Source organism: Scaptodrosophila lebanonensis, unplaced genomic scaffold, assembly GCF_003285725.1.
Source record: "Scaptodrosophila lebanonensis strain 11010-0011.00,11010-0021.00 unplaced genomic scaffold, SlebRS2 tig00001423-arrow-arrow-pilon, whole genome shotgun sequence".
In the NCBI taxonomy this organism is placed as follows: domain Eukaryota; kingdom Metazoa; phylum Arthropoda; class Insecta; order Diptera; family Drosophilidae; genus Scaptodrosophila; species Scaptodrosophila lebanonensis.
In genome coordinates, this window is record NW_022060748.1 from 1,330,012 (window position 1) to 1,351,783 (window position 21,772).

Below are 21,772 nucleotides of genomic sequence, written 5' to 3' on the forward strand. Positions count from 1 at the left end.
GCTTCATAAGAAACGTAAGTTACGTGTTAGTACGGAATAGTCGTGCTAGAACGTTGCCAACGGTGCTTTATTTTGTAGTCTTACATATGTAAGACTAAGTATAGTATAAAGAATAAGTTCTGTTGAGAGAGTCAGTCGTATTTTTTGTGCGCTCCTTAACTTTATTGTTTTTTGCGATACATCTTACTTTATATAACCCTAATTTGTAGAAATTTGTCGCCTAATCGGTAAGCCCGAGTTTTGTGTTCTGTGGTATCAATTGTGCACTGCAATTTTGTGTGTTATACTCATTTTAATTAAACAGCGTGACGCCTGTTTTTGGTGCTTGTGCCCTTTTTTTCTACGCTCTTTTTCGTGCTCCCTTTCTTAAACACAAGTGTGTTTGCTTGTGCTTTATTATTTTTGTGCATCACGCCCACGCACTTTGTTGTGTTTCGCTTTTGCTGCTGCCAGTATCCTCTCCCGTCTTTTCAGTCTGTTTGTCTTGTACTTTACACCGTTTTTAGCCAAAGTGGAAATTTCATATCTGTTTTTGAATATGGATTGCTGCAAAAAGTTGGCACTATTAAGGATGCTTATGATGTTGCTCAACCGCAGTATATTAGCTGCTGATTGTGTGACAATATGAGACATATTAAGTGTGCAGGGCTTACCGGTCGTGACCACGACAAGATGGTTGCTAAGGCCAAAAATGGTTGCGGCGGCTTGCAATGGTCATGCCCAGTATGTATTGATATGCAATTTGATTTTTCATACATACATATGTATAACAGCGTTAAAAACCAATTTGGAAAATTGCACAAGATTTCAAAAAAAACTTGCCAGCGTTTTCGATTTGGATATCGACTTGCTAAGGAAATATAAATTTGAGTCTCCAGGAAAACGCCGGTTGGACTCGCAATTTTTAAATGTTCCGCATCTATCCCTTCTAGCTCAACCTTGCCGCATTTGCCCCGGCAACTCCTCATTATGAGATTTGTTCTCCAGTTCTATCTCTGTCAGCTTCCCCTAATATATGGCTCCCCCGCCTTCTCCAATTGAAGTTTCATCGACGCTGGTTAACATTCCGCAGCGAACAATGAGAAATCAGTCTTGAGTACTGCTTCAAAAAGGTCCGCACGCGTTTCAGACTTAATGCCTAAATTGGCGGAAGTTGCAGCTTCTACTCCCAATCCTCCTACTCTCAAAGTCGTGGCCCCTCGGAAACAAGTGTTTGTATCGAGGTTATCCGCTGATACGACTTGCGAATCTATTAAAACTTATATCGCTAGCAAAACTTCTGCTAGTGTTTCAATTTCTAAATTTAATTTCTCTGAACCTCGCGAAATAGCGTAGTTCAAAATAAGCGTCTCCGTTGAACTGTTTCCTATTATTTGTGACCCTAAATTTTGGCCCCCTCATATGATTGTTCATGAGTTCAAACAGCTCCTGTTTCATTGCCTGTTGCCCCCTCTTCTCAACCTACCACTAGTAATGCCTCAATAAACTACACCATGTTTACGTTTCGCTTACTCTACATTACCAAAATGTTAGAGGTCTTTTATCTAAGCTTAAAAACTTATTTAAAGACAGCATAGCGTTCGAATCTGACATTATTTTATTTTCGGAAACATGGTTAAATATCTTTACCGTTTTTAGGCGCGATCGCCCAAATCGTCGAGGTGGTGGTGTACTGATCGCAGTCAAATCCACCCTTCGATCAGAACTTGTTTATGTAAATATGAATGCTGAAATAGAATTTATTGCGGTTAAAGTAGTTCTATTTTCGCATGCTGTATTTATCACTTGCTCTTATATTCCCCCTTCTGCTGATTTTCAAGTTTATATGCACCAAATAAATTGTATCAGCGAAGTCTCTTGATCTTCTTTACGGGATAATGCGCCGTCATTGTGGTCGGTGATTTCATCTGCCACATATTCCCTTGGCTTTTTTTAATGGCTGTAATCACCTTATTCCCTCATCACATCATGACTTTCTTGATTCTGTCTTTGAATTGTCTTTGGTTCAAATTAATTAAATTTTTAATAACCTAAAGATTGCTTGACCTCATTTTTGTAAACGAGGGCACAGATGCTGTAAGATCTAGATCTTCACCTCTATCCCCGAAGATCCGTATCACCCTACTATTGAAATCTCGATTTCTCTTTACGAAGCTAAAGGCTCTCCCTCATAAAATCATTGACTCATAAAAGTTCACGCCGTAGTTTTCGGAAAGGCGATTTTAATAAGCTCAACAGATTAATATCAGAAACTTATTGGTCATTTCTATACGAATCCGTTGACATATAAATCGCGTCTACTTTTTTCTATGAGACCATTCTCTCCCATTTTGATGTCTGCATTCCCTATAGCGTTCTACCATCTTCCTCAATTAAGCCTCCTCGGTTTAATCGGCAACTTTCCACTTTAAAGAATAGGAAATCTAGGTATTTTAAAAAGTTCAAGCAAACTGAATCTTGTTTGGACTTTTTAAAATACTCTATAGCCAAATCGAACATTCTTCTCAATTCTCAGTGTTACACTGAGTATCTTGAGCGCTGTAAAGCTCATTTTGAAAATGCAAGCAATGATTCAGCTATTGTTGACTTATTCGCTAAGTTTTTTCAGTCAACTTATTCATCTATTAGTTTTAATGGTGATTCATACCCTTACAAAATTCCTTATTCTAATTATATTTTTTCACCCATAATTAGCAGTTCCTGCATTCTGTCAGGTATTAAGGCAGTCAAATCTTCATACTCTCCTGTATGTATGTATATGCTCGTATATTCGTGTCTGAGTAAACATGTTAGCAGTCAACCAAACAGCAACATCAACAACAGCCGCGGGCAGCGCTTGGGCAGCGATGCAGCAGCAAATATATTTATGGCTATAACTTCTTGTTAAATCGTCTATCATAGTGAAACGTACGGATACATAATTACTAACTGGGGGTATCTACAAAATTTTAGTTCGAAATTCCAAGAATTACGGGAGTTAGAGAAAATCGCGATTTGCATGGGAGAGGGGGGAGGGAGGGAAATTCCAAAATATAAATTTTCTGCGTATTCACACTAGGCATCTGGGACTAAAATTTGGTGTCCGTAGGTCTTATAGTCTCCGAGATATAGGCGATTATACGAATGGAAAATCGGGAAAACCACCATAGGGGGGAAGTGGGGGGGGGGGGGGGGAAACAAAAAATAAAACAAACTCGTATAGAATACACACATAAGGCATCTTTGTGCAAAATTTGGTGTCTCTATCTCTTATAGTCTCTGAGATCTAGGTGATCATACGGACGGACAGACGGACAGGGCTAAATCGACTCGTCTCGTCATGCTGATCAAAAATATATATACTTTGTGGGGTCTGCCCGACAGTAAAATAGCCTGTACTCTCCACAACATTCCCAGTTGTGTGCTTAAGGAGTGTTCTACCTTCATATGCCAACCATTGCTGAAGCTTTTCAATTGGTCGCTTGACACTGCAGTTTTTCCAACTATTTGGAAAATCTCCTTTATTATTCCGCTCCACAAAAAATGATGTAAGGCAGACATTTCACACTATCGAGGTATCGCAAAGTTGTCCCCCATTCCTAAATTATTTGAAAAAATAATTACTTCCACTTTGCAGCATCTGTGTAAGTCGGTTATCTCCCCTATTTGCTGGAATTTACATCATTGATAAATGATGCATTCCTAGCTAAAATGCAAATTGATATTATTTATACTGACTTCAGTAAGGCATTTGATTCAGTGAATCACGACCTACTCCTGTTGAAGCTTGATCATATTGGGTTTCCTTCAAATTTAAATAGGACCCAGAGAGTACTACTCAGATCGGATATCTCTCAACCTGTTCGTATTACTTCGGGTATACCTCAAGGTAGTCATCTAGGCCCATTGTTATTCACTCTTTTTATAAACGATCTTAATTCTATCCTGTCACATTCTCACATACTGATGTGTGCTGATGATGTGAATCTCATTCTTCCATATAAGAATCCTCTCTTTCACACTCGTTTGCAAGATGATTTGAGCTGCATGCAGAGATGGTGCTTGGTTAACCAATACACCTTAACTGCTCCAAATGTAAGTTTATGTCCTTTTATCAGAGCAGACCTCATCTTGTCAGCTAAAGCCTCTCCCGATTGACAATGAATTATTGGAACGTATTTCTACTGTCGAAGATCTTGTTTGATTCTAAATTAAACTTCAATCTTCACATTTCTCACATCATAAACAAGGCTAAGTCCGTTCTTAGATTCGTTAAACGTTGGTCCAAAGAATTTGATGATCCCTATACCACTAAACTACTTTACAGTTCACTGGTACGGCCTATTCTAGAGTACTGCTCATGCGTTTGGTGTCCGCAGTACAAAAGGCATCAGGATCGAATTGAGTCTGTTCAGAAACAATTCCTTCTTTTTGCTCTTCGCGGTTTAAACTGGGATCCTAACCTTTCTATACCGCCTTACTCGAGCTGACTTCTGCTTATTAATGTTCCGTCATCGGAGGACGGTCCTTGGTGCTGTATTTCTCCACAAACTGATTGCCGGTAGTGTTGATTATACTTTCCTATTAGGTCGTCTTAATTTCTCAGTTCATTTGCACAAATACACACATATGTATATATGTGTGCTTTTATAGTCATTATTATAAATCCATACACTGTTGACATTGACAACATTGACATGTATATGTTCACTTTTAAATATTATTAGTACGTCATGCGATTTATATTTGTTTTAATTATGCTCAACTATCTACCGTATTAAATTATTTTTACGTACTTGTATGTATGTGCCAAACAAATAAGCAATTCGCTGGTTAAATTTTACTTCCAAGCGTTATCACAGTACCTGGAAATCGACTTTGGCTCCGAAACTTCCCTTTGGCCGACTTGACTCAACCCAGTGATCCAACGTAGGCAGCAACACAACACAACCGACGCGGTTCCGCAAAAATTAAAGTTTTTTTAACAAGCAAGTCCTTGCTTGGTCGCCAATGAAAATTTATATTATTTTATACAAATTATTCAACAAAGAAATGGGACGTTTGCTTTTTAATACGAAATTTAATGCGAGAACGACAACGAAGATGATGTGCGACAATTGCGTATATTGAACTATATATGTATACTTTACAACTAAACTTCAATTTCGGCTTACATGCTACGCTAAGGCGACGTCTGTAAAACGGCCGCTTTCGCGCTCTCATAATTTTGTGCTCATATTTGGCAAATACCTCCATATAGTGATTATGTGTCTGTATGCCAAGTTTCATCATGATAGGTCAATTATGAAGAAAGTTATAGCCATAATCATAATCTCTACCGGAGCTCTGCCGATGCTCTACCCAAACTCTGCCGGAGGCTGTTGTTGTTGTTGCTGCTTTGACTTTTTTGTTTACTGCATACAAGCACGCATAGACACGATTCTGATGTAAATGTATGCTGTTGAAATTGTACATAAACACTAATGTGTGTATGCATGTTTTGAATATTTTATATTTAATTAAATTATTAATTACATTAATTAAAATTTTTTAATTAATAATTTTTTGTGGGGAGGATATGACTTTAGCATTCCTTTCTTGTTATGATGGTATGCTTGTGTATATATTTTGTAGGGCGATCCCTTTCACTCAGTACCTGGTACTGCCAGGTCAGGTCAGATTAAATTAAAAATAGAGTAAGAAGTCCTAGAGAGAGAGTATCCGAGTACAGTAGCATCATGAAAGAAAAAGTGAGATGAAAGTTTAATGGAGTATTACTACAGCATGATCAGTTCACATTAAGAGATATTCAAGAGTCAATGACAAGTTTCGATGGCAGCGGGGGCTATTGTCGATTGGTTAAAAGATTTTGAAAGTATTGCTTTAAGCATACAGTGGATCGACTTGCAGAAATTTGTATATGGCAGACAATTACTTAACGGAGCTGCAAAGCTATTTATAAATTCTAAAGAAGCACTAAAAAGTTAGTTGAGCATTAAATTCACGGCAAAACAGATACATAACTTACTGGAAAATAGAGAGAAAAAGTCAGATGAAAGTTTAATGGAGTATTGCCACAGCATGATCAGTCTCGCAAATAAAACAGAAGTTGATGAATAGGGTATTATTGAATACATTATTAAGGGATTCTATTCTATACAAGGCAATTACTATAAAAGAGTTACGTGACACGTTAAGAATGTATCAGACAAGAGCATCAGGTAGAGAGTGGAAACCTGTAGGAAAATTTGGATCAGAATTATCCCATCTACAAACCGAAGCTGAGAAAATGTTTAATAATACCATGAGTAGAAAGCAAGAGAGTAGTCCAGTCGAAATGGGCATTATAGACGATGAACCAAGTGTAGAGCAACAAAACTTAGGCAAGCAGGTTGAGGATTGGTCTGAAGAGGAAATAAATCATCAAAATATTTCCAAATTAGCTTCTGCTATTGTACATATAATTATAAGCTTTTTTTGTCTCGAAATAAGCGATTTTTTTTTTTTTTTTTTTTTTTTCTTCGTATTTTATTTAAAACTGTCCATCATGGACAATCATTAAATTTGATAAAGATAAACTTCTCAGTTTATTATTTCATTTAGAGTGTAGTTGTAGTATCCGGCTAGTCCCTGGGGAGGTCCAGAGGATGGGTCCTGAGCAGCCTCCTGGTCCGTTCGCTGTTGTCCAGCAAGTTCATCGCCAAGTTGTTGGTTGGTCATGTAGCCTCTGCATGTACCGCTTGCTGATTTTCTTAACTTCGTCCTTCACCCAAGGGAAGCTGAGGACTTCATGAATAGTGTCGTTGTCGTGCAGAGGATGAGCGCTGGTGGCGATGCGGAGAGGAGGAGTCCAGGGTGCCAGACCCGATCGAAGGCTTGCTTGACGTCCAGCATGACCGCTAGGCAATATTTCTTGTTTTCAAAAGCGTCCAAGATATATTGAACCACTCGATGGCATTGCTCTGGGGTTCCGTGGCAGCGCCTAAATCCAAACTGGTGATCGGGGATCAGACCAGCCTCGACCATTATCGGCAATACTCTATTTAAGAATACTCTTTCGAGTATCTTTGAGAGTACTGGCAGTAAGCTGATCGGCCGATAGGAGGCAAGATTAGCTTCAGGTTTTCCAGGCTTAGGTATCATAACTATCTCTGCACGTTTCCATGATGATGGAAAGTGCCCCATTTGCAAGCATTTGTTAAATATGAGCGTTATGAGTTTCTTGCTTGTGGGTGGGAGAAGTTTTAATGCGATTGCATTGATGCCATCATCGCCTGGTGCCTTGTTGTTATGCATTGCAGCTATTAGCTCGGCAGTCTCCTCTTCCGTAACTTGGGGAATCGGCTCAGAGTCTGCGAGAGGTTCATCCAGGAATCTGGCCGTTTCCGTTGCGTCATAGGGAGAGCATCGAAGAATTGGTGTGAAGACTCCCTCCAGGTGCTCGGCGAATGCGTTGGCCCTCTCCGCCTCTGTTCTGCACCATGAGTCGTCTGGTTTCTTAATGGGCGGAATCCTCTTGAGCGGCCGCTTAATGTGCTTGGTGACATTCCATAAATTGTGGTAAGGGTCACCAGGCGCAAGCTGTCCTACGAAGCTGTCAAGGGCCTCCTTCCTCAGGTTTGTCAAAGCCTCCTTAAGCTCCTTTGTGGCTCTGTTAAGAGCGGTCTTGTCTCTAGGATTTCTTGAGAGGAACCATACTCGTCGGAGACGCCGTTTCTCGGTCTTCAGCTCGATTACTTGGGGATTCCAAAAGTGGACGTCTCTGCTGGTAGCTCTCAGCTGGTTTGAGAGCCTTGGTGCCGCACGTGCCGCTGCCTCCTTAATTTGCGTGGTGAGATTCTCGACGGCAGTCTCGATATCTTCGGGAGTGTCCAGTGGTGGGTTCGGGTTCATGGAGTTCAGCCAGTGATGGTATCTGCTGATGTATGAGGTTTTGTATATCAGCTTTTTACGGGCGGTTCGCAGCATGGCTGAAGCGTACACGGAAATAGCTATGGCGCTGTGGTCCGAAAGGAGATCCTCGACCTCTCTGGCTAGAATCCTTGCAGAATCCAAGCCACCGGAGATGGCAATGTCCAGAACGTCTGGGATTTTTGCAGGATCGGTGGGCCAGTAGGTCGGTGCACCAGTCCCATGGCATTTGAGATTGCGGGACAGAACCTGCCTGCACAGCACTCTGCCTTTTGGATTGCAGACTCTGGATCCCCACCAGGTGTGCTTGGCATTGAAGTCCCCTCCTATGACAAATTTGGGGCCCAGGCTGTCCAGGAGCATTTCGAAATCCTCGTCTCTGACCCTATGCCTTGGAGGGCAGTAGGCAGCGCCTACAGTGATGTCGCCATGAGTGGTGTTGACGGAAATTCGGGCGCATTGCACCCAATCCTCTTGGATGGCCGGTAGGGTCTCGAACTTGATGCTGCTGCGGATGAGGATGGCCGCCCCGACGCGGGCCGAACCACTTGGATGGTTGGCAGGGATAAGGTCATACCCTCTTAAGGTGAAGTAAGACCTGGCGGAGAAGTGGGTTTCGGAAATGAGTATAATGTCAGCTTGGTTGGTCTTGCAGTATAGCTCGACCTCAGGCCTGCTCTTGATCAGGCCGTTTGCGTTCCAAATGGTAATGTCTAATCCCGTTTGCATAGGGACTTGCAAACGGTGGCCATCATTTGCGTGATTTGGCTCATCATTTTCTTTATCATTCTCGAACATGGATTCCATCCTGGTCATCATTGCTTCCATCAGACTGTCTTGTTGCGGGGAGGTGTGAGTCCCACCGGTTGCCTGTTTAGCTGCGTTGGCATAGCTGAGGTTGGGATTAACCCTACTGGAGTTCGCGGGATGTTGGACACGAGAAGCTGGCTGCTTTGGAGCGAGCATGTTCTTTGCTTTCTTATATGCGGGGCAACCTTTGTAGGAGGCCGCATGTGGGCCTTCGCAGTGCAGGCAGTGTGCCGGTTTGCTGGTGTTTGTGCACTCAGAGGTTGGGTGCCCGTCTCCGCACTTGACACATCTGTGCTCCAGGTGGCAGTATCGTTGGGTGTGTCCAAATCCCTGGCAGCGATAGCATTGGGGCACATCGTTAAACTTATTATTCCTGGCCGGTTCGAGGTTGGCGAAGAAGATGTTAAGAGGCTTTTTGGTGCCTCTCTGGGTGGGATTGAAGAGATCTCTGACCTTGTGCCCGAGATGGCTTAGCCCTTCCCGAATTTCCTCCAGATCCATTGAGTGATGAAGACCTTTGATGACGACCCGATAGGCGCGTTCGTCTCGGGGCTGGAAGGTTTGGAACCTTTTATTGGTTTCCCTCAAAAACTTCTTGACAGCGGAGTAGCTCTCCTTGTCCGGGGTCATCACGCGAACGTTGTTGTTGCTGGTCGCCTTGAAGGTGAACTCCACGTCTTTGCCGAGCACAGTAGTGATGTTACTGGCAAGGGCCTTGATGTTGGTCACGTCCGGGATAAAGATCGGTGGCGGCTTGATCGCCTTAGGTTTCTCCTTTTCTTTCTCCTTTGGAGGAGAATTGGCTGGCAGGTCATCGTCCTCATCATACTCGTCGTCCTCATCCGATGATAAAGGTGCGAATCGATTGGTCACCAACTTCGCTTGAGCTTCGGCAGCGGCCTTGCTCGTACTGGGTCCGTCTATTCCACGGGAATGCTTGCGCGGGGGTTTCCTCCTTGGCTCGTCCGGTTCAAGTGTGTCGTCGGAGTCCCAGGGAAAGGAGTTCTTTTTCTTCTTCGGTTTGCTGCCATTCGTTTTCCTAGCGCTAGACACGGCTTGCCAGTCCATGATGGACGGTGTCTAAAGGGGTGGGGGGGGGGGGGGGGGAAGCGGACAAATAAGCTGCCTGTTAGGCAAGCTTAAGCTGCGTAAATTTTAAGTTTTCACTGTCTGCTTAATGCTATTTTCCAAAGTTTGTAATAACACACACAGTGTGTGTATATGCAGCTGGGTCACGCTGTCGCGGCGAATAATCAGAGCGGAATTTTTAACCAAAAATTAATTGGTCTGAAGAGGAAATAAATCATCAAAATATTTCCAAATTAGCTTCTGCTATTGTACTTATAATCATAAGCTTTTTTTGTCTCGAAATAAGCGAATGTTAGCGAAATAAAACAAGCGAAAATGTTCCATTTAAAAGGAGATCACAACGTTTATTTGTATTTACATAGGTACTGAGCACCGATACGATTTAGTATGCTTTGCGCGGTTTACAAAATGTATGCTGACGGAAAGCTAGGCTTCTCCGTACCAGATACGATAACGAAAGGGTCGAACTGAATTTGCTGAGTTAGCGACAAAAACTAAAACATACATACATATGCAAATTTATGGCAACAAGGGAAGAGCAAAGCGCTCAGCTTGCTGTGCAAATCAATTTAAAAGAAAATGAGCACTTTGCTGTTTTTTTTTTGCTTTGGCTGTTTTCGGCCGCATGACCAAACATACTCACCCCGTTAGAGAACCAGGCTCTTCAACAACATATTGCTTCGGTTGCGGGCACACTTTGCGAACGGCTCGTCGAATGGTTCCAGTGGCGGTCCTTAATTCTGCAACTCTCGAAACGCCATCTTCACCACTGATGAGGCTGACCACCCCATTTTCAGCGCTGTTGAAGACGCGTCAATTACTCTTCACGCCAGTGAGCCCAAAATATCTGCTGGTAGTACGTCACGCGTTTCCATCGATCCAACCGATTTAAATTAAGCTTCGTCAGATCTAGCGCAATGTACGTTGACAGCAGAGCAGCACCAAGGAAATGAGCTGGAGTCAAAACATCATGATCTGCTCGATGTTCTGAAAGGGGTAACAATGGGCGTGAAAAATCGCTAGCTTTTTAGCGAAACGATAACAAGATTTAACTGTTTATTAAATGAGACGCGGTGTTCTTTGATTATTAAAATGGCTTTTAATGGCTTGGTAATTGTGCAATAACGATGTTGAGCGTGCGAGAAGTATTTAACAAGTGATTTTGCCTGCTGCCGCTACAAGTCAGCGGGCCGGCATAAAAAAGGTAATGCACAAAGAGAGCGCAGTAAAGGGCGCGATAGAGAGCGTAACAGAGAGACTTAAAAACTATACATGGTGCTCCAACATTCCGGCCCCATTGAAAGACTAGCGGTCTTTCAAGTCCATTGGGAGCACCGCCAACTTGTGGACTGGTCGCCTAATAGTGCCGGTCCTGGTTCGTACGTCGGCCACCCGCACCTTGCCGTCCTCGCCGGAAATCACGCCCACCACGCGCCCTATGAGCCACTTCTGTGGGGGGGCGTTGTCGTCGTGGACGAGCACCACTGCTCCGTCGTCCAGGTTGGCCTCGCCTTTGGCCCACTGCGTCCGTTGCTGCAGGCTGAGCAGGTAGTCCTTGGACCACCTGCGCCAAAACTGCAGTTTGAGCTCCGACAGCTGCCGCCACCGCTTCAAAAATCCGGACCCGGCTCTGCTCAAAGACCCTTCTTGCACGCCTTCGTGCGGCAGAGTAAGAAGCGGTTGTCCGATGAGCAGGTGGCTCGGAGTGAGCACCTCTCCATCGCTGGCATCGCTGCCGCTTGCCACCATAGGTCTGGAGTTGAGAATTGCCTCCACGTCCACCAGGTGCGTTTCCAGGTCGTCTCTGGTCAGGTTCGCGTTGCCTGCGCCCCTGACTAGTCGAGCCTTCGCCGCCTTCACCGCTGCTTCCCACAGTCCTCCGAAGTGGGGAGCCCTGGGAGGAATGAACCGCCAATCGATCCCTCGCTCTGCCGCTAAGTCCATCAAGGCGGCTTTGCTCCTCTCGAACGCCGACGTCAGCTCCTTCAGCACGCCGCTCGCTCCTACAAAGTTGGTCGCGTTGCCGCTGTAAACTGTCTCCGGCAGGCCGCGTCTCCCGATGAACCTTTTGAAAGCATTAAGAAAGGCGTCAGTCGATAGGTCTGTTACCAGCTCGAGGTGAACGGCCTTCGAGGCAAAACAAACAAACAAACACGGCGACGTAATTTTTAACGGGCGGTCTTCCTCGTATGCGGTAGCTTACATGGAAATGACCGCAAAAATCGACACCACAAACCCTAAACGGTCGACCTTCTCGAAGGCGATCACCTGGCAAATTTCCCATTATTTGCCCTAACAACTTGGGCTTGTATCGGAAGCAGTGTACACAATTACGTACAACTGCTGAGCAAGCACTACGAGCATTCACCACCCAGATCTGTTGCCTAAGAAGCCCAATTAATACCTTTGCACCTGCATGATAGTGCTTGAGGTGTAAATGCCGAATATACAATGCTACTATTGGTGCATCTTTAGGCAGTAATAGTGCGTCATAAGGAATTGGACCATGCAACAAACGTCCACCTACTCGAATCAAACGAAACTTAATCCCAGTGTCTTCGAACTCGTGTATAAAGGGATTAAGAGATTGCAAACTTGGGGGAAGTGGCGCCGACTTTTGTAGAGACTTGATCTCACGGCTGTATATATCAGCTTGCAGCACTTCAATCAGCTTAAAAAACGATAATCTTCGTTCTAAAGCTGACACAATTAAAGAATCACTGCGATTTTTCCTGTAGCAAAATCGCAAAACATATGCCAATATCCGAATTAATTTAGGAAAGGACGACAGTTTCAACATAAGGTCCAGTATGCAATTTGACTCTAGGTCTGATCGAATGACTGTAAGTACAGTCGCATTCTTTTTATCTTCAGATGCCTTAACGTCTGACGATAATTCAACATGGTGAAGATTGGGCCAATCATATTCACCGAGCTTTAGAAAATTAGGGCCCTTAAACCACAGTGACGATGCAATTTCGTCTATATCAGTTCCACGAGAAACTAGGTCAGCAGGGTTGCAGTCTGTAGGCACATGACGCCAAACAGTATTCTCAGAAGCCTCTTGGATCTCAGCCACTCTATTTGCCACGAATGTGGACAACGTGGATGAGTCTTTCTCCAACCAATACAACACTATCTGAGAATCTGACCAGAAGTTTACACTTTCTATAACAAACTTACTCAGCTTGGCGCAAACATGATGCCAGAGTTTCGCTAGTAAGAGTGCCGCACACAACTCGAGTCGAGGAATCGTCTTTACGTTGAGTGATGCCACTCTGGATTTGGCTGTAAGCAACGAAACACCTACGCTATCATTGTTGCAAGTCCTAATGTATATGTATATGTATGTTTTTATACATAAATTAATTAACGGCGACATCGAGTCTTCGGTGCTTGTCAGGCAAATTAACTTTACGGTACCACAAAGACCTTCAAGATTTTTTGTTCCCATAAGCCTAAATCGCTGTTCAAGCAACTATGCTTTGCACAGTCCGTTTCGGGTTCTGTGTAGCAACTACAATAATTTGAGTCATCTCTTTGGCCATGAGAGTTCGGTTAGTTCGATTAAATCTTGCTTACTTAATTTTCTGATCCGGTCTGAATCTCTTTAAATCGTTTGTAATTCTATTTAATTTAAATTTTTATTTTTTATGTTCTTTTCCAATATTTGAATGTATATTATCTAGATTGTTATTTCTTTTCTTTATGTTTAACATTGACAGTTATTTGTCAATTAAATAAATAAATAATACTTAAATAAATAAATAATATGCAACAACCGTATGCCTGACTTGAGGCGTCTGCGAAACCATGAATTTGCACTGTCTCTCAGAGTCTCAATGAACTTATTTCACGAAGTATGCATACTCGTTGGAATAGTTTCATCCCACTCTAGTTTTAACCGCCACAACTCTTGCAACAGAATTTTCGATTTTGTGACGATGGGGCACAACAGCCCAAGTGGGTCATACAGACGAGACGCTACCGACAAGATGTTTCGTTTTTTTTTTTGGCTTTAACGAAGTAAAGCTATCCACATCTAGATGGTACCGGAATACATCATCTTGAGGGGCCCAGCGCACAGCTAAAAATGGCGCTGATGCAGTCCCGTATGTGACAGTGTTCAACTTAAAGGACTGCAGCTCATGAGAGGCGCTTTCTCGCCAAAGAATGAGCTGGTAATTTTTGTCTTTTTCAGACACGTTTATTTGCCTGTACATCTTGGAGATGTCGGCAGTAATTGCGTATTTATTCAACCGAAAATTTACAAGTGTTGAATAAAGCTCCCTCTGAATAGTCGGCCCAACCATTAAAGTGTCATTTAATGATAGGGCCGTTGACGTTTTACTAGAAGCGTCAAACACCACACGCAATTTGGTTGTGGTGCTTTCAGGTCTCAGGACACACTGATGAGGAATATAGTAGTGCTGTCCTGGAGGAGGAGATTCAAGAGCAGACATATGCCCAAGATCACGATACTCTCTCATGAAGTCATGGTACATGTCATGGAGAGTTTTGTCTCTTGCGAGTTTGCGCTCAAGTTGCAGAAATCGTCTTTCAGCAGTTTGAAAGAAAAGCCCTAGTACAGTGGGATCGGATTTGAACGGAAGTTCGACTTGAAAACGTCCTGTAGACAGGCGCTGTACTGATTTGGTGAAGTGAGCTTCACAGGCCTTTTATTCAGTTGTCTGGCGCACAGCCTTCGACTCATTTGGGCTCCGATCGAGTTCCCAAAAGCGTTGAACTATGTGTCGAGAGAACAATCACTAACTTGAGCGGCAATATTAGCACTAAGTTGTTGACGAGGTATTTGTCCTGTGTACCTACCAGCAACAACCCATCCCAGCAAGGTCTTCTGCAACAATGGAAGACCAGAATTGAGCTCGATTTGCCCAACACACAACAAGCCGTAAAAGAATTCAGCGTCTAGAAGAATGTCAACCTTGGCTGGTTTGTAAAACTCTGGGTCAGCCAGCTCCAGATTTTCGGGTATTTTCCAGCTCGTTGTGGGCAAAAAGTTACAAGGTTGACAAGTGGATATGGATTTAAGAACCCAAAAATCAGTGGCAAAGTTGTGTGCATTCAAACGAGATTGAATAGCAGCACACACCTTGTGCTTACTATCAGTTGTGGTCCCACCTGCCATTGCAATACTCACTGCCGTGTCTTCACGCTTTAGTCGCAAGCGCTGCGCAAGGTTCTCAGTCATGAGATTCAACTGCGAGCCGCCGTCAAGCAACACACGTGCAGGATGGTAGTGGCCGAATCTATCTCTAATATTCACCAATGCTGTGGCAAGAATGACTTGGTCGGCACTTAAAACGTGACCTAAATATGGTTCTTGAGGTGCGACCGCTTGTAGAACGGGTGAATTTGGCACAGCTACAGAGTATCTGTGCAACAACGAGTGGTGTGGTTTTGAACACACCCGACACTTGGAAGCTTTGCAACTGGAAACTACATGACCCACATTCAAGCAATTGAGGCACATTTTTTGAGTCTTGGCGAACTCAAATCGCTGCATAACGGGAATAGATCCGAAAGAAGGGCAAGTATAGATATTGTGTTCCGCAGAACTACAGTATGTGCACTTCGAGATCGGTTTTGCAGGCTTTGAAGGACCCTTTGTGCAAGAAAACGAAGCTTTACTGTTTTTTGCAGGTTCTACTCGCGGTTTATTTGGAACCCGAGTTGTCTCTTCAGCCGCTAAATATTGGTAACGCCTGTTTAACTGCTTAGCGCAGTCATCCCAAGAAGGGAACTTGTCATAGTCGAGCTGTTCCTCAAAACGAGATTTGGTTACATGATCAACCTTGGCCATAACCATATGTATGATCATTGCGTTTGAGATGTCCTTTTCACTTCCCAACGAAGTTAAAGACGCATAAATGGCAGAAACAGTGTCAATGATGGACCGCAAACTAGACGTAATAGGTTTGGTCATACTTGGGATGTCAAACAATTGCGAGATAGTGTCGAAAAATATCAAACATTTGTTGTCGTACACAGACTTGAGGCTAGCAATGGCTTTTGAGTAATTGCAGTCCGTTAACTGAAACGGTTTCACAACTCCTAGAGCCTCACCTGACAAGCACGACACCAAATGATTAAACTTCTCGACGTTGGTCAACGAAGGATCGTCATGAACTAGACTTTCAAATAAGCACATAAAATTCTTAAATTCGGCATGCTTTCCACTGAATGTAGGCAGCCGCATTTTAGGTAACTGGGACCGTTGACTGGCCATCATAGAACAGTCATGAGAAGTCTGACTTTCAACTTTTTGTTTCGTTGCCTTCACATACAACGCCTTAGTTGAAATGCACAAATCCTCAAGTGGCCCTCTACTATCGTTACTTGGATTGAGACTATCCAAATCTGCCTGAAGCCCCATAGCTTTCTTTATGTAATCTTCCAACAGCTCGAGACGACACTCGAGTTCTGTTTGCTCAAACGAAATTGTCTTTAACTGAAATGATGTTCTCATACGAGCAATATCAGCGCTAACCTTATAAAATTTCTGCAAGTTTAGAACTAGATTTAGCTACTACTTGGTGCTTCTCAGATTCCGACATGGTAGAGTATAACCAAATAAACTCTAAACAAGTTGCAAATCAAACAAAACTGAAAACCGAACTTTCCTAACAGCCCTCGCAAATAACAACGCGCTAACAGCAAGAGACCAACTGAGATGCACACAGATTACGTACACATGCACTCAATACAGTATGCACGCAAGCAAAGTAGCAGTCCAAGCGACCGCACAAACAACAACGAAATCTGCAAGCAGTCTCAGCTGTACTCAGAAAATAGGCGTCGATTACCGCAAGCACGCTTGTAGGCAACGCTAATCCGAACGGGTAGCGGGGGGAAGTTCGTTGGCCCAGCGACAAGTGTAGCTGAAAAAAGGCGCGCACAAAGGAGAAAGCGACAAAATTCTTTTGCTACGCTAGCGGCTCAAGCAACAACAAAGCTATGGTTGTATGTGTGCAGCTGATGCAACAAATCTTCACCAAAAAACCAACACAATAGAAACAAATAACTTTAAAATATTTGTTTATGTTAAAAATCAGCTTAGTAGCCCTTTTTTAATTGTTGTGGTTTGTTTTGCCTCTAGGTTTTGTTAGTAGTTATGTTTATGAGGGTGTATAATTATGTTAATTTATGCAAGGTGTGGTGTATGTGTGTATATGTATGTATATAATATAATTTGTGTATGTAATGTTGTTGCACAAAATAAATCAAGTGCCAAAAATTGAGTCGGCATAAGCACACACGTACTATATGTACATACGTATGTATGTATGTAAATAGATTTTTCTCCACTTTACACTTGCACGAATTGCAGCAATTAAACTTGTTAATGCTTTATGCTCAATTGTTGGCACAGAATACCTGCAAGCTCTCAAAAGAGTCCACCGAAACTTCCCTGGATTCCGAGCGACGATCACCCATTAGCCAAGCGAAACGACGGTACCACAAGTAGGGCAGACAGCAGCTCCACAGTCCAAACGAATTTATGTATATGGTATCCAGATCCAAATCAAACGAGGTAATCACACGACCGCGCACAAAACCAAGCCACAAAGACCGCAAACAAACGAGGAAATAATCTTATGAAAACCGATGTCCCTGCTCGGGCGCCAATGAAAAATCGCTAGCTTTTTAGCGAAACGATAACAAGATTTAACTATTTATTAAATGAGACGCGGTGTTCTTTGATTATTAAAATGGCTTTTAATGGCTTGGTAATTGTGCAATAACGATGTTGAGCGTGCGAGAAGTATTTAAGAAGTGATTTTGCCTGCTGCCGCTACAAGTCAGCGGGCCGGCATAAAAAAGGTAATGCACAAAGAGAGCGCAGTAAAGGGCGCGATAGAGAGCGGAACAGAGAGACTTAGAAACTATACATGGTGCTCCAACAGGGCGAGAATTAATGATTGTGCGCAGCTCATCAAATTCGAGCAGCGATGGTCCGGACGATGGTAGACAGATCTGTAAAAATGATGCTTGGCAGTTTTCACCACCGCATCCCATAGACCACCGAAGTGAGATGAGCGTAGCGGAATGAAACGCCAATCAATGCCGTCAGCAAGGCATAATTCTTGCACAGCACGCAGGTGCTCGCTGGATTCAAAAAGACGCTTCAGCTCAGCCATCTCATTCCGTGCGCCAAAGAAGCGTTGTCAGCTCTGGTTGTTAAATCTTTCACCAACTCCAAATGCACAGCTTTGGTGGCGACGCAAATGAAAATGCAAATATAGCATTTTATTGGTGCCTTATTACGGAACTCGCTTTTGTAGAAAAACAGTCCGCAAAAATCTACACCAGTGACCATAAAAGTATGCGAAGAATCAACTCGATCCTTTGGCTGGTCAGCCATAATATGCTCCACAAGGCAAAACAAATAGTGCATTTGCTGACTACGCTGCATTAGCGCATTAACAGCAGTGTTCCATGATAGACCATCAAAGTATGCGAAGGATCAACTCGATCCTTTGGCTGGTCAGTCATTCAACAAATGGTGCATTTGCTGACTACGCCGCATTAGCCCATTAACAGCAGTGTTCCATGACGGATGCAGTCCACAGATAGCCAAGGAATTCGAACACGATGTAGGAACTTGTGTATATATCCAAAAACGCGCTGCAGTTTTCCAAATGTGTTGCAATGTCTTCGCACAGTGTGGTGTTTACAACATCTTTGGAGCGCTGCTCAGGCAGCGACGAGACGGAATTGCAGGATTCTGGCCACGAGGATTTGCCTTTCGTCAGAAATGCGGGACCATGGAGCCATAAGTTCGACTGATCTAATTTTCTGAGTAATGCTCCATGTGAAAGTATGTCCGCCGGATTCAAATCGGTTGGAATATATCACCATTCCATGCCAGCGGTCAACTCTTGAATAGTTGCGATGCGATTTGAAACCAAAATTTGAAACCTCGATGACTCGCTACGTACCCAAGATAGCGCTACTGCAGAATGAGACCAACAATAGAATTTGCAGTCGAATAACTCCATGCGAGATATTTCGTTTATGAGTTGTGTCCGCACAACTCTAGTCGTGGCATGGTCAACGATTTGAATGGTGATACACGAGATCTGGAACATAGCAGCTCCGCACGAGATTGGCCTTGCGTTGTCGAAATGATGTAGATACAAGCGCTATAGGCAACTATGCTGGCATCATTAAAGCCATGCACTTCAATTGAACCACCAGGAGAAAGTGCAAGGCTTGGAAATTTCAGATGCTTTGTGCTCTCAAAATCTGCAATAAGATTATACCAAGTTGTAGTCAAAGATGCTGAAAGGCTTTCATCCCAATCGATCTTTTCTTTCCAAAGCGCCTGCAGGAATATTTTAGTCTTTGCTATTACTGGCCCAATAAGACCAAACGGATCATAAAATCTGGCAATATTCGACAACACAGTACGCTTGCAAATACAACCAGATGTTGGCAAAAAGGTGAACATGAAAAAATCCGTTGCAGGATCCCACGACAGTCCTAGAGTTTTTATAATGTTACTGCCATCATCAAACTTGACTAGAGTTTCCTTGTCCTCTTGCGGAACTTGTTTAAGAACATCAGTATTGCTGGAGCACCACTTCCTTAGCTTGAAATTAGCCTTGGCAAGCAGCCCTGTGGCTTGTCTCATAATTTCTATGACTCCGTTTGTAGAAGCACCACCAGTGATTAAATCATCTACATAGAAATCAGGGCGCAAGATATCTGAGGCAATAGGAAATAGCTCATGATCACCCTCAGCCAGCTGATGCATAGTGCGAACGGAGAGAAACGACGCAGGCTTTGTACCGTATCAAGTCGCAAGACTTGAATATCCTCTTGAGGCGAGTCACGCCATGGGATGCATTGAAAATAGCTACCCGGACTCATTGAATACGGTCCCCCTTCACGATTCTCATAAAAATGGGTGTCTATAAATTGTTTTGTTTCAGTCGGTTTCAAGCAATAAAAACTGCATTAAAGCTTCTTCTTTACCATGTCACAATGGCTATATCATATAGGTGAACTATATGATTTAGTACGATTGGTTGGTTTTGTAAAAATAGTTTGTTTATAAATATTGGCCAAAATAGTTTTATTTCTGGCACATAAATATATATGTGCGCCGCCCATTATAATAGATTTTGTTTTTTATCACAGTAAAGGGGTGCCATGTAAATTGTATTTAAAATAAATGTTATAAAAAGACACGCATAATTCCACGTCACCTGCAACTGGCTATTCGTAATGACGAGGAGTTAAACAAGCTCCTCTCGGGCGTAACCATTGCTCAGGGTGGTGTTCTACCTAACATCCAGGCGGTGCTTTTACCTAAAAAGACCGAAAAGAAGGCTTAAATTGGCGGCAACCTTTAATAAATAAAAACAATACTGTAATAAAACCAATCGTTCTTTTCAGGACGACCAATTTAATTTAGAAGAGATTTTAATTCATCATCATACAACGTGAATTTTAAAAAAGTATAAATATGAAGGCTTAGCATTTGGTCGGGCACCATGTCATGAACCGTAGAACATACTACTTGTATGTATATAATGCGTATTATATATTTTTAATTCGAAAGTATTTTTTATCCCTTTTGAATTTGGTATAATAATTACTTGAGTGCAAGTATTTATACTCGAATTTTTAACACTGCCAACTTTTGCCATATTTTACTCCTAAATTATGAAAATATAAATTGATGGAATGTAAGCTGTACAATATGTTTTTTTTTTAAATATGCGTATGTAAAATAAAAGTATGAGTTGAATATTTTTCTCTTTTAAAAAAATATGTTGTGGTCCTGAAAAGGTTCAATATATTATGAAAATATAAATGAAGAGTATCGATTGTACAGCTTTTTGTAAAATAAAAGTATGATTTGAATATTTTTCTCTTTTAAAAATATATGTTGTGGTCCTGAAAAGGACCGATTGTTTTCTTTATTTGCACATTTGGGCAAATGTAACTTCTTAACCACCGAAACCGTATAGGGTGCGGCCTTGTCTTTTTAATGCATATACAACATCCATAGCTGTGACTGTTTTCCTTTTGGCATGTTCCGTATAGGTGACAGCATCACGAATAACATTCTCCAAAAACACCTTGAGCACACCACGGGTCTCTTCATAAATTAAGCCAGAGATGCGTTTCACAGCGCCACGTCGAGCCAAACGACGGATAGCTGGCTTTGTGATACCCTGAATGTTATCACGCAATACTTTGCGATGACGTTTTGCGCCACCCTTGCCCAAGCCTTTGCCACCTTTACCACGACCAGTCATTTTTCACTAATTTACTTTAACTGCACAAAATTCGCAACGAAACTAACGCTGTTGCGGCCACATACGCTCGTATTTATACAAAAATAACACGAAAACACGAGCGAGTCGGATAATCTTCCTATCTCTCTTTCGCACATCTCGTTCAAACAACCACCAATCGCATTGTGCGGCCAAATTTCTATATAAAGAAGGCGCAAAGCAAGCAATACGAATATTGTGTTTTCATCAGTGACAGTGTATACAGTGTAGTAGATTAGTACGGAATAAATACTTGTATAATGGCTCGCACCAAGCAAACTGCCCGAAAAACGACCGGTGGCAAAGCGCCTCGCAAGCAGCTGGCTACCAAAGCTGCTCGTAAAAGTGCACCAGCCACCGGTGGTGTAAAAAAGCCACATCGTTATCGCCCCGGTACAGTTGCACTTCGTGAGATCCGCCGCTACCAGAAAAGCACTGAGCTATTGATTCGCAAACTGCCATTCCAGCGATTGGTTCGTGAGATAGCTCAGGACTTTAAAACTGATTTGCGATTCCAAAGTTCAGCGGTAATGGCATTACAGGAAGCTAGCGAAACCTATCTGGTTGGTCTTTTTGAAGATACAAATTTGTGCGCAATTCATGCCAAGCGTGTTACAATCATGCCCAAGGACATTCAATTGGCCAGACGTATTCGTGGTGAACGTGCATAA

General features: G+C 42.8%; 2 protein-coding genes across 2 annotated transcripts; one reads left to right on the forward strand and one right to left on the reverse strand.

The window, feature by feature from the left end:
* Window positions 1–20,771: 20,771 nt before the first annotated feature.
* On the reverse strand, window positions 20,772–21,083 carry LOC115633462 (histone H4-like). Its single transcript, XM_030530917.1, has one exon. It carries the CDS (start codon window positions 21,081–21,083, stop codon window positions 20,772–20,774), a length of 312 nt encoding a protein of 103 aa, XP_030386777.1.
* Window positions 21,084–21,361: 278 nt separating this feature from the next.
* On the forward strand, window positions 21,362–21,772 carry LOC115633463 (histone H3-like). Its single transcript, XM_030530918.1, has one exon. It carries the CDS (start codon window positions 21,362–21,364, stop codon window positions 21,770–21,772), a length of 411 nt encoding a protein of 136 aa, XP_030386778.1.